This window comes from Cheilinus undulatus, linkage group 21, assembly GCF_018320785.1.
Source record: "Cheilinus undulatus linkage group 21, ASM1832078v1, whole genome shotgun sequence".
NCBI classification, from domain to species: domain Eukaryota; kingdom Metazoa; phylum Chordata; class Actinopteri; order Labriformes; family Labridae; genus Cheilinus; species Cheilinus undulatus.
In genome coordinates this window covers 23,737,325-23,750,688 of record NC_054885.1, presented here as the reverse complement: position 1 = coordinate 23,750,688, position 13,364 = coordinate 23,737,325, and the positions used below count along the sequence as shown (strand labels likewise).

Here is a 13,364-nt window from a genome sequence, read left to right as displayed (position 1 = left end):
CACAGTCATCCTAAAAAAAATTACCTGAAATATTCTAGAAAGCTCAACCCCCCCCCCCCCCAATAAAAAAGCTCTAATGATGAGATTTTATGGATTTTAGTGAATCATCTATAAAAAATGATGCATGTTAAAATAATAACTGACAGTCAAACATAAAACCAGAATCCACTTTCTTGTATTTTCTTGGTCAAATGAAAAGATGTACTCCATGATTTAAAATAAAATAATTCTATATATAATATAGTTTTACATATGTATAGATATTTTTTATTTTTAATCTTTATATACAAATTTATATATATTAATCTGATCGTTTGATCGTTTTTATTCCGATAACTTGCACAACAAGGCCTCTTTCACGCGTATACGAAGTACTTCCGGTTCAGCGTTTACTGTGCTGAACCACTACTGCCAAAATGGACCGTCTGCACGAAAAACGATTTACGACTTATTTTTATAAACTTAAATTTAACCATCAGTTATTATTTTAATACATGTACTTGACAGTCTTCTTACTTATTACTATTATTTCCTTGACGGTAAATGTAATATCAAAATGTTGAGATATTTACAAACGAATCCCCCTTGGTTGTTTCTGTCTTTTCTCGTTTCTGCAGTCTAAATTTTCCTCACATTATATTGTTGTGTCTTCTCACAATGTATTATCAGTGTCTTATCTAGCACTTATCTTGTATTGCCTTTCACCACTTAATACATTTAGGAATCGTTTGCATTGTATTTTACATAATATTTAATGACTGTCATCATTATTTGCCAATTTAGTTATTAGTTTTTAGGAAATTCTGGTTCACGAAAAAGTAGTAAGCAACACATGGTCCACACATGGAAACGTCCGCGTTCATGGTTTTAGACTGGGCCCAGCCTCCGTACAAAAGAAAGGAATCGGTTTCCATGGAGACCAGCTACGGTAGAGGTGAACGAGTTGCTAACTAGCTGAGAGACTACAACGACAGGTAAAACCTCAAAATAAAAACCTATAAACCCAACATACCAGATTTGACAACGGCCTGTCGAGTAGCTCAGAGAAACATTCTCGTATCGGCGAGACTTGGGCGTTAGCTTTATTCTAGTTTTCCTTTAGCCACAAGCTAGCCAGTCGCTGCATCGTAGAAACATTAGCTGATTCTCCAGTTAAATATCTAGTGATGGCTTCACTTTTGATTTCAAGCCATTTTTAAGCTTCCACTGCTCGAAACTGTCGATAGATCCTGCGTATGTTGTTAACTGTAGTTAGCCCACTATCGCATGTAACAGTATTGCAGTCAGAACAATTTCAGGGTCCGACATTAACGGTTGCCCGAATGCCCAGGGCAACTTCAGAAAGCCGACGGGCAAGCAAAACTTGTAAGGACTTGCCCGATCGGGCAAGCGCGTCTCTGAGCTTTTCTTTTCATTAATTTTATTATTTTCCTCTCTCGTTTCTGTCACTACGGAGTCCCCGAGTAGCCGGATGCAGTGTGTCGCTGCTTCCATTGGCTCAGCGTGTCTGTTGACGTGCAGACAGCTACACAAACTTTAACTAAAAACCTTTATGAAGGTAAACCTGTCATCAGTAAAGATTCATGGTAGGCCGCATCATTAAATCTGTTACCCACATAAAGAAGAAAGGCTTTAACTTCCAAATTTAAGCGTTTATTATTTTAAATCCGTATTTTATTACCATCGGATGCGCTCAATGGAGGAGCATATGTAAGAGAAGAGAACAGAGGAGGTCCGCAGGTGGTGCGTCTCCTCAGTAAGCGCATTCATTGAGGTGTGCTGTCGTGTTTAATCTGAAGCTTCCCATTTCCTCGTTTTAACTTTTTCTCCAGCCACTTCCTGCCGATGCTCTCTCACACCCAGATCTTATGACAATTATGCCGACGTGCGTCATCAACGAGCATAACTCACAATCACAAGTGGAGATAACGTCATATCTACTGAAATTTGTCCAAACGTGGGTGTTTTATTTGATCTTTAATGCACTAATGATCATAAATATTGTCAAAAGAGCAGAAATATAAAACCAAAGCTCCAAAATGAGGCAGGGTGAAATGATGGCGAGCTGCAGGTGTGAGGCAGGGCTGGTTTTAGTCATTTGGAGGCCCAGGGCAAAGACCAATAAGAGGCCCCTCACCCTTTAACTAAAGAATCAATAATAAGTGGAAAAAAATTAGAAAGCACCTCTTTTATGTTAATAAAGTCACAGAATGTCAGTATCTTCCCCAATGTGAGTTATAAATACCCAAATAGCCAACCATAATTCATCATTTTTTTCTTTGAAAAGCATCTCAGAGCTCAATCTCAGCGCATTCTAATATCTTAAAAAAATCTTTAGGCCAGGTGAACTTTCATAACACTGGTGTTGGGCCAAAGATTGGTATCTCCAAAATGATCATTTTTCAGGGAATGAAAAGTTTATAATTTATAAAAATGATATAAATATGATTTATAAAAACAAGCTAAAATCATGAAAAATGGAGATATAAGGTTTTAGCCTGATGTCAGTGATAAATAAATATATGCTTATTGTCAGTGACATATTGGTTCTTCTGACTCTATACAGACATTTGCATCCCATTTAACCTCATAATTATCCACCAATCCCCTGTTTAATGTTATTTCAACTACAGATTAACTGATCTATTATCTACTTTACATTCCCAGTTTCGATTGTGGCTCTCGCTAAAGTATTTTTTTAGATAATGTGGCTCCTTGGTAAAATAAGGTTTAGTACCACTGGTCAAACTGTTACAGTTACACGGTGGAACTGTGAAATAGCACTTTAAAGGGGCACTCTGTAATTTTGGGGAAGACATTTTTAATCAAACGAACATCGGACCCTGAACAATATCACCATGACACATTTTCTAATGCAGTAACTAGCTTCCTTGTCTTCAATACAGTGTCTTTCAGAGGGTGAATCGATTCCTGTTTACGGTACAATCCTCACACATCAAAATGTCTGTCAGAGACTTAAGAAGTAAGTGTTATTCTGCTCCCCAGTAAATGTAATATCATGTTGCTTCACAGATAAAGTTTGTAATGTCTCCCCACATGACAATAGTCAAGGCCGTGTCTTGTTTTTTTGTCAGATTTTACAGAAGTGATGAGGGCCCTCGGCTACCCTCGTTTGATATCAATGGAGAGCTTCAGGACACAAAACTTCACTTTAGTGGCAGAAATCCTGATATGGCTTGTAAAGAGGTAGGCTTTCACTTTAAAAAATGCTCTATTTCTTCAGCTAAAATCATGTTAGAACAGCTGTCATTTTGTCTTCTAGATCCATTAAGAACAGCCCTGCCTCTGTAAATAATTTGGACCTGTTTTAGTAGTTACTACATTTGTACTGTGTAATGTATAGAATACATTCCTGTGGATCATCTTTGGAAGGAAACCTCACTCCAGCCTCGTCTTCCACTCCATACAATGTTTTTCACCCAGATTCACTTGTCTGTGCTTTTTCCTGGATTAGCCAGTGAGACATCACTTACATTTAAACAGCTGTTACATTCCACTTTTTGTTATTTTGTCTCTTCTTACTTGTCATTCTCCACTACATTTAGATATGAGCCTCAGATTGATTTTCCAACTGATGTGGACACAGAGTATGACAGGATATTCTTCATCAAAGCTGTAGCCCAGTTTATGGTGATACCTTTTTGTACATTTAAACAGAATGTAAATATCGCTCTAAGTAAGTCAAAGATGGCTGTTTGTGTGACATGAACATTGTCTCTCATTGCTGCAGGCAACAGAAGCTCATACTGAGTTGGACACCAAGCTTCTCTACCAGGCTGATGGTTATGCTGTGAAAGAAATGCTTAAGATCACTTCAGTACTGTACAGTGCGATGAAGACAGCGCAGATGACACTGGGAGATCAAATTGAGGAGGACAACAGCAAGTCTAAATTTGACCTTGGATCATGGGTGAGATGCCTTGTTTACACTATTTAATGTTATCTGTGCTGACATTTCAATGACAACCCTACCACTAAACAGTTGAATTGAGGCTAATACCATTCATAGTTGAAGTAAGCAGATGTGACTGTGCTGCTGAAGAGATAATTGTTTACTGCTGATTAAATATCACTATGTCTTCTCTTAGAGTTCTGATCTTAAAGCAGCGCGCCACCTGGCATCAGATATCATATCTAAAGGAGCATCTCTTTGTGCCTTGCTGGAAAAAGAGGTGGAACTTAGGGTGAGAAAAACGCTGATGTTAACACAAGCATACTTCTCTACGAGAAAATAAGTCACTGAATAAGTGTTATACACTCAGAATTTTGGAAATGAGACAGCAAAATCATTTTTCATGGATTTCTGGTCATAAATCAGACCAAATGGATTGTTATTTCTCTCTGAGTGCCACCAACATGAACAGATATCAGTGATTTAACAGCTGGTGATTTCTGTACAATTTGTTTTTTCAATTTCGGCATAGGAAATAAGAACTTCAGCCATTGCCAGACCTCTGGACATCAATGAAATTGAAAAGGCCCTGAGAGCTTCCATCAAGGAGGTTTTGGTGTGTATTTATTCTGATAACCTTAAAAATTAATGCATGAAATGTTCATCTTGACATAATGGTACTTAAATCTGCTATAATTTCTTCCTGTTCTAAAGGAAAGTGTGGAGAAGTACGAAGACTTGACGAGGAAAGCTGTTTCTGATCAAACCATTCTGGATGCAAAGATAGAAAAGAAAAGGCAGGAGCTGGAGAGGAATCATAAAAGGCTGCAGATGTTAAAGAGTGTCAGGTCAGTTCACAATCTGAGGAGTAGCAGAAGGGTAGGATGATGCAAATGTCTCCCAGCTAAAATTTTCGAGTGTAACTATGCACTTGGTGTTCTTTTCTAATCTAATTAAATTTTACCTAACATCACAGTTCCTACAGATCTGTAAAAAGTTTTTAATTGACATTTATAAATTTAAGGCCATTAAAAGTTAAATGTATGATAAAAATCCCCATTTGGTATATTGATAGAAAAGAGACATTTAATGTGCCACAAATCATCCAATTTGGGTCTTTTTCCTATAGCACTTGACATTTCATTTACAGTGAATTGAAACAGATCTGATGTACTGAGAAAACTCACATTTCATTTCATTTATGACATTTTACCACACAGAACATGGTATAAATTTTTTTCAGCTCAGGTTTTTAAAAAGGCCTGAAAAGTCTTAAACTTGATTTTTAAAAGTGTGTATGAACCCTGTAATGTTGGATTCTTCACTGTGTCTTTTCTTTATAGGACTACATTTATACATGCAGTATATCAATAGGCCATTTTTCTCTGTACATAAGAAGCATAGTACTCTTAATCTCCTGAATGTCACAAAGTAACCTGCTGTGAAAAATAAATGACATATTTGAATTGAAACACAGATTTCAACCCATTGGCCCAGGGATGTCAATGAAAAGTTTCCAGTTGAATATCTTTTTAGTGTCACTAAGCTCCTATCCCATATTTCCACTCACAGCCAAGTCTGATGTGAATTTATGAACTCCCAAGAGAAGGCCCTAATAGCACTGAGATGTACTGAATTACAACTAAGATGTTCCTTGAATCCTCAAACACCAGAAGCACTGTCAGACACTGGACACATGTAGGAATTATAAAGTTGTGTATTAGTTTAAAATCCAGTGTTTAGGCACCAGGGCTTTCCAGCTGACTGAGTAAGAGCATTCACAGCCTCTTTTAATGTGTTCATCTAATGATATCATTGATATATTCTTCAAATTTTGACCTGTTTGCTAAAAAAAATCTTTAACAGAGAAGTATGTTGTCTGGCTCCTTGTAAGTCTTTGATTTTTGTATCTCTCTTAATGTTTTAGGCCAGCCTTCATGGATGAATATGAAAAAATCGAGGAGGAATTGCAGAAACAATATGACATCTACATGCAGAAGTTTAGGAACCTCTGCTTCCTGGAGTCTCAGCTGGATGAATACCACCGACTGGAGCAGGAGAGGTCTGAGGTTTGTGTTTATGACCCAAAGTACACACTATGTTGACTATTGGTTGCAAGAATTCTATGAACGTTTATAACAAAAAAGCACTGTGGTGCATTCTGCCATATTTCTTTACAAATCCAGCAAACAGTGTGAACAAACCCCTGATGAAAAAATAATGTCCCTTCTCCTTGCAAAAATGTCACCCCTTGGACTGTGATGATGAGAAATAAGACAAAACCCCCACAAAAATAGCATGGCAATGAAAGTGCAGGAGTTATTACAATGGCATATACATGTTTGTTTCATTTTGCTACAGGAGGTGGAAAACACAATGAGGATGATGCAGCACAAATTAAGAGAGGAGGAGAGGGATCTAATGAAGAGTTCTTGTAAGACAACATTTAAGAAGCAAAACAGAAATCCTGTCATTTCAACCTATTATGTTATTGCAGGACTCTGACATGAATGTTCCAGAGGATGAAGGTTCAGACGACCAGGAAGAGAATAGATCCTCTAAGCCACGCAGATTCTTGGCAGGTACGCCAGTCAAGGCCCTGCACCCAAGTCTAAAAGTGTCTTGTTTTTCATCACAAAATTTAGGTACATTTTATCATGCTTTCTACTGTCTAGTTTTTCATTGGTAGCTCATGTAAATGAATAAATTAGAAATTTAACTGTATTTTTTAATGTTAATTTAGTTTTTCCCCTGTTTACACCTCAGGTAGAGGAGCAGGATTCACCGGGAACATGCAAGATGGTGATAGCAATGAGGTTAGTGCTGTCATAGCAACAGCAACACAAGATTCCCCTATGTCCTCTTTTTCTACACTTAAAAATCTGATCATTTAAGTTCTTTTTGCTAATTTTGCTCACAGTATCTGCAAGCTTCTCTGTCATGCCTGCTTTGCTACAGAAAGACATGCTGTCATCATTCCTTAAATTTGTTTTTTTTGTTTGTTTTTTTTTTGTTTGTTTTTTTGTAATTTCTTATAAATTACCCCATGCATCAACTTCACCTTCAAATCATATTTCCTACTTTGGGTTTCCATGTTTGATCTGTTCCATATCTGAGAGTTTTTTGGGGTTTTTTTTGCTTTCTTGCACTTGTGTTTCTGAAGCCCTTTTTAGCTGTTCCCAAATGGCCTAGCCCCCATGCCAAAAAACAACAGAAAGGAAAGCTTTGTTTTGCACCTAGTCTGGACTCCCATTGAATTAGTCCAGACTCCCAGTTCCTTGTGTATCCATGCTTTTAAAGAAAAATCCATCTTCAAAATTTGTAGACAAAGAAGAGACCAGTTATGGAGCCCTGTAAGTAGCATGGGGATCGATAATCTTCAAATAGTCGTTGATGTGTTCATACAGAAAATGTGATGCAGCAGAAGTTTGCCTTAACCCTGCTAACCTGCTTTAGTGGTTGTAGCACCCTGTTTACTTCATTTCACTGCATTCTGCCTCACTGATGCATCTGTTGGTATTTCTTTGTGTTCTATAAGACATTTTGGTCTGCATGTTTTATGAAGTTGTGAAGATAAACAGCAGAAGTTTAATGTTTTTTTCCTTTAAGTTAGATTAAACCTCTGCCAAGAGTTTATTATTAGCTATAGTTGGAATTGCCCCAGCACAGTAATTAACTTAAATCCTGTCCAGACTGGTACAAACCTGATCCAGTAAGTAGATCCCCCTGTCTAATGTTAATGTGAGACATAGAGTGTTTAACAGGAGTGAAATCATGTTCGTTCATGTTGTAGTTTTACGTTTTGAATAGTTGAAAATTTCCCCCTGCCCCATCTTACAGACCGATGACAGTGAGATTGACGAGGATGAGGATGATGAAGAGGACGAGGAAGGTGAAGAGGAAGAGGAGAGCAAGGATCTGGAGGATGACAGACAATAGTTGGAACCAGGAATAGTTTGGTGCCAACACTTTATTTCTTTCATTGTAGTTTATTTCTATTCTCCAAGTTGTCATTAAAGTAAAGGGAGACTTAATCCTCTTTTCTATGCATGAATGTAATATTTCACAATATAGCAAGAATAAAGTTCCATCATTCACACAGCGGTCTGATGATGTCTGAATGGTGAACCTTTATATTACAGGAATATGGTCGATTTTTCAAAAGGGTGTTCACTTTCAATTTTTGCACATATTTTTGTGAGTTCATCCACCATAAAATAAAAATATGTCCTTTAAGACCATCCACTGACATGGAGAACAAATTTTAAGGGATAAAGCTGCCTCTCTGACCTGTTGAATCCTGACTGTATGATGATGAACTTTGACCTACTTAGTCTCTGTCACTGTCTGTGGCAATAAGGTGTTTCTATTTAATTGGTGTCAATTTATGATCAATATAAGTCTTTTAAAATCACTCGGGATGCTGAAACATTTTGAAAAATACGCTACAATCAAGACGTCAGTGCGCAGAATTTTAGATAATTTATAATTCAATGTATAACGTGCGCACGCAGAGAGAGAGAGAGAGGAAGCACTAAAACAGAACTTGAATCGTGAAGCCTGACAGTATTCTTTAAAACTGTCGGGTCAGTCAGAGAAGTTTATGAAATTCCCTGAAGTCTGCAGACACAAAATGAGCGCTGCGAGTCATGCAGGCAGCGCGTAAACCCAGAGATCTGCGTAGGTTTACAGGTGCAGGCGTAGTGCCGTATTAGCCATAAAGCCGTGACCAGTGTATGCGTTAAAACGCAGGACGAGTGCCTGTAAACATCACTGCATCAACTTCTCTTCCTTCATGACTTTCACGCTTCGTATAATGCATGTTACGTTATAGTAACAGCGAAAACAAGGGCATTGTGCCCCACAAATAGCCGTCCGTGCGAAACGCAGCACGCCGCGCATCACAGCGCGATGTCCTGGCTACAGCATGGCCGTATACGGACACAGGACTGATTTAAGCGAAGCCTCGAGGCAGATAATTTGCCTCGAGAATCGGGTAATTTTGAATCGAATTACCCGGATAATTCGAGGAATCGGATAAAATTTTAAAGCGAAAGCTCCCTTCATTTAGAGGCAGAGGACGAAACACCAACTGACAGCAGTGGTAACTTGTTATCTTGCAGATTACAATATTAAATATGAACCACATTATAAGTTTTAAGAACAATGCGTATTTATGTAGATTAAACAGTCATCATTTTCTAAAGTTAGAAGCAAATTAATATACTCCAAAGAGTAACTGAACTGACTAATAACATCTTGACATCTAACTCGCCTAGGCCCTTTTTTTGCCTTCTTCTGCTTTCTTAGACCATCAGTATATTAAGCTGAAGAACCCCTGGACCTGAGTCTATTGTAAGTGGAAATCTTGGATTTGCACAGTGAGGTAAAAAAAAAAAAAAAAAAAAAGAAAGAAAAATCATGACTATTCTTTAAACAGAAAACAAAAAAACGGATCGTTTTCTAACATTGACCTGTTCATAAGCGTTTAATCTTTTACAGAAGCAGTCCTATTAGATGATTTTTTTCTATTTTCTAAGTGAAGCACTCTGGCTGTATGGTATTCTATGACTTAATCCTGGAACGGTTAGAACTTCACTGATATACTCTAGTTTTCCTTTAGTTAGTTGGACTGACAGAGTTTTGACAGCATGTTATCAGACTAGTAACATGCAGCAGTTGTCTCTCCCCACACAAATGCCACAAAAGCCCTCCATCCTCCAAACTACACCATAGATGCTCCTCCCCCAGATGGCCTGACCTCAAATTTGATCTGGCTGGGTTATATTGAGCGATCAACTTGTTTGCTGGGTCATAATTGATCTTCTAGCACTGAGCTAGGATTAGTGTTGGGCTAATGGGTATGGTATTAATGGAGCTTATGATATTATATTTAAATTCACCAAAAAGCATGTATATTGAGTGCATCTTAATCAAAGCTTTACTGAGAGGCTGTTGGATTTTCAGGGTCTTTGTCAAGCTGTGATTTTCTGAACATACTGGCATTTTCTGCCATGAACTGTAACTAGTAAAAATAAAAAGCTTTGCCTCCCATTGATTTGTATGTGTGTTATAATTAGGCCTGTTAATATAAATGCGTTAACACTCATGATTAATCTGGAAAGCTTAACGCGTTAAAAAAATAATAACACAATTTAATCATATGACTAATTTTGACCACAACTTCCTCCCGTAGTCCTTCTGCACGGATGTTTATGTCCCTGGGGTGAAAAGGTTAAAGGCAGGTCAAATGCAGCCAGCAGTGACAAGTGAGGAGACAGACCCAGGTCTGCTTCACGGCAAATTTCAATTTAAAAAGCTGCCAAATGAAAGTCTATGTGAAACAAAAGTTGTGTGTATATACTGCGGTGATGAACTGTCTTTACTCCGAATTACAACAAGTCTGAAGTACCACCTTCGGGCAAAACACATCTTTGCTAATGGTAGCAAAGACACTAACAACAACAATAGACTGTAGAAAGAATTGGACAAACCCTGTGTGACGTCAGCCATTTGCTTACAATAGGCGGACTCAAACAGCTCTTGAAGCCAATCCGCAGTGGCTTCCATAGTGAAATTGCTGTCTCAGCTGAACTTTGGATCAACCTATCAGCTAGCTAGCTAGCATTCTGGTTGACAGAAACGTAGCTTCTGTCTGTCGAGCTATCTGTCAATCAAATGAGACGCACCAATCAGTCCACAGTGAGGTTTTTCCTAAATCTAAACGATTTAAACGACCCCCATGCAGTGAGAGCACAATGAAGACATTAGCTAATGAGACACGTTTGGTTTTTTTGAACCAGGCTGTAAACCAGTTTATTTCTAGTGTAAAAACCAGCTGTTTAACAGGTGTCCAGATGGGACTTCCGGTGTTTCTGCAGCCAGCCTCAAGTGGACACTCATTGTATTGCAATTTTTAGCACTTCCACATTGGCTTCATTTTTCAGGACTGGAGGTTGCCGCTTGACAACAACACAGGTTCAAGCCATAATGCCAAGCCACACAATCCAGCAGACCCAGATTTGTCCCCAAAACGACAACATCGACATCATAACGACAAGGGGCTTCAAGATATAATCCGGGTTGCCTTGGATAACCCTTACCACAGAACACCTACGAGAACTACTGTCACAAGAATCCGTGAACTGTATGACAGCTAAAAAGGCAACTAAAATGGAGCAGCTGGCCCAAGCTACATTTATTACAGTAACAAGAGACCACTGGACATCAGTCAACAACTTCAACTACCTTGGGGTAACAGCACACCTGATCATTCACTTTATGGCAGAAGGTATTCTGTGCCCGATGTGTTTGTCAGCTGGGGTCATTTGCATTCTGTAAATATTATTGCTCAGTGAATTAAGACACCCTGATTTACAAACCACAAATAAGTTTAAAAACTCTAGTTTGTATAATATTTCTTCATTTAAGCACCATACTTGTACTAATTTAAAAGATACAAGTAAATGGTAGTAAATCTAAAGAAATGCTGTGATTAATCATGATTAATCACAGCATAGTGATTTGATTAACTTGATTAATTTTTTCAATCAATTGACAGCACTAGTTATAATATGAAAATCAAGAATATTAAATATTTAGTATGAATATATGCTAGTTTTCAACTTTGAACTGTAACTATGCAATAATTTATGTTTTGGATAAGAGACTGATTGATTCTGTTAATGAGAGTCTAATAAAGATGGTCAACATCACCACCCACATCAGTCATATGTTAAGTTACACATTCAATGTTCAATATAAATGTTTGTTCTTATTTTTTCAAGAACATCTACAATCTGTTAAAAAAAAAAACTTCTATTGGCTCAGTTTTAAACATTTCCCAGAGTTAGTACTCATCCTAAAAACATTAGAAATTTCTTAACAGTTCCCCCTGTATATAGCAGAATGTTTGAGTATCTGAGCTGCAGCTCTGGTGGATTAACCCCTACAGTGATAATGAGTGTTGATTGTGACCTAAAGTCCAGGGAATCCACTGCTACCATCAGAGGATCAGCCCTGTAATCTGCAGGACTGAGTAGGAAGAGAGAGATACACTTAAGTTCATATTGTTTGAGAAACCTGAGGCAGAAAGAGGCAGTCAACATTTGGTGCTGAGGGAGTTAGAGGGAAGGAGAAGCAGAGTGTTTTTGAGTGCTAAAAATAGACTGACTAAGAGAAGAGATCTGAGTAAAATCTAGTGACACTCTGGGTTGCCATCAAAGCTGCCTGGAATCAATGAAAAACAAAAATATAAAAGATATGTCAGTAGATAGTTTTACCAGCTCAACTGCTGTTACCAACACTCTTGCAGAATATCATCAGATAGTATGAAATGACATTTGATTAGCTTTCGCTTTGAGCTAACTGGAAAGGCATATGAAGGATATGTGTGAATTAATGATGCTGATTATTCAAATTAGATTAGCTTTTTTAAATACACAGCATCTAAGTATAATTTGAATTAGACCTTTAATTCACTTACACAGATGTTTCTGTCTCAAAAAATGTAATGTATACAAGGGACCTATCATTACATGTTCACTTTCATGAAATGTGGGCTTTTTGGGTGAGATCCTAAAATAAAGGGCGCTTGATCCACAGGGACATCCTTTGAAAGAACAAATGGGAATGATGTGATTCTCTCACATTATTTCAACATAGGAGAAACATTTCTTGTTCCAACAGCCAATGAAAGCCAGCCTATTTGAGATAATAGCTTTGCAGGTTATAATATATTTGTGCATATAAAATGGATTTTACCGTATTACTTATTATACTTAAGACCCCCACAGATGGAAATTCAGTTTTTTGCTTGACAAATAACTGCAAAGATCAGGAATATGTGACTCATGTTACAAACAGAATGGACAAATCTACAAACATAAGTTCATAAAAGTTGTGACATTGTGTAAATTGTAAATAGAATCCAGTGCTTTGCAAATCCTTTTCAACTTATATTCAATTAAATACAGCACACAGACGATGTCTTTAATATTCAAACTGATAAACTGTATTGATTTCGTATATTCTGAGTTTAATGTTTGCAACACATTCGAAATAGTCAAGACATGAACAATAAACAAAAAAACTGAATGCTGAAACATCTGGAACATTTTACAGTAAGGGTTAAATGGTAACAGATGATAGAACCATCACTGGCTTTAAAAGGAGCACTCCTGAAAGGCTCAGTCATTCACGATCAACAATGTTGATATTCTCCACTTTTTAAACACTGTCCAAGAGTTTATGAACAATAAACACTTGTAAGGAGTTTAGAGATTTTATCATACAGTCTATAATGTCATCATAAGATTCAGAGAATCTGGAGAAATCTCTGCATGTCAGGGGAAAAGCTGAATGCATGAATGTGACTGTTGATCCCTCAGGCAGCACTGCAATAAAAGCCAACAGCTTTCTGTGATGGATATTACAACATGGGCTCAGGATC

At 37.6% G+C, this 13,364-nt stretch overlaps 1 protein-coding gene across 3 annotated transcripts; it reads left to right on the top strand.

Annotated features, from left to right (window-relative positions):
* The first annotated feature begins 904 nt into the window (after nucleotides 1–904).
* On the top strand, nucleotides 905–7,935 carry LOC121503706 (clusterin-associated protein 1 homolog). Of its 3 annotated transcripts, XM_041778239.1 has the most exons (13): nucleotides 905–974; nucleotides 2,907–2,983; nucleotides 3,096–3,207; nucleotides 3,567–3,651; nucleotides 3,752–3,931; nucleotides 4,110–4,205; nucleotides 4,446–4,529; nucleotides 4,628–4,761; nucleotides 5,841–5,982; nucleotides 6,275–6,344; nucleotides 6,394–6,495; nucleotides 6,680–6,729; nucleotides 7,754–7,935. In XM_041778239.1, the coding sequence occupies exons 2-13, from the start codon at nucleotides 2,962–2,964 to the stop codon at nucleotides 7,850–7,852; spliced, it is 1,176 nt and encodes a 391-aa protein (XP_041634173.1). In that variant the 5' UTR covers nucleotides 905–974; nucleotides 2,907–2,961; the 3' UTR covers nucleotides 7,853–7,935. The 3 variants fall into 3 exon arrangements, with proteins under 3 accessions (XP_041634173.1, XP_041634172.1, XP_041634171.1); XM_041778238.1 differs by lacking the exon at nucleotides 6,275–6,344 and having other exon boundaries at nucleotides 6,411–6,495; XM_041778237.1 differs by lacking the exon at nucleotides 6,275–6,344 and having other exon boundaries at nucleotides 6,411–6,558.
* The last annotated feature ends 5,429 nt before the right edge of the window (nucleotides 7,936–13,364 follow it).

Bases quoted from the DNA above. Each gene is read 5' to 3' on its own strand.
- LOC121503706 (XM_041778239.1), top strand. From the start codon at position 2,962: ATGTCTGTCAGAGACTTAAGAA. The intron at 3,932-4,109 runs GTGAGATGCCTT...GTCTTCTCTTAG, and splicing joins AATTTGACCTTGGATCATGG to AGTTCTGATCTTAAAGCAGC. The intron at 6,730-7,753 runs GTTAGTGCTGTC...CCCATCTTACAG, and splicing joins AAGATGGTGATAGCAATGAG to ACCGATGACAGTGAGATTGA.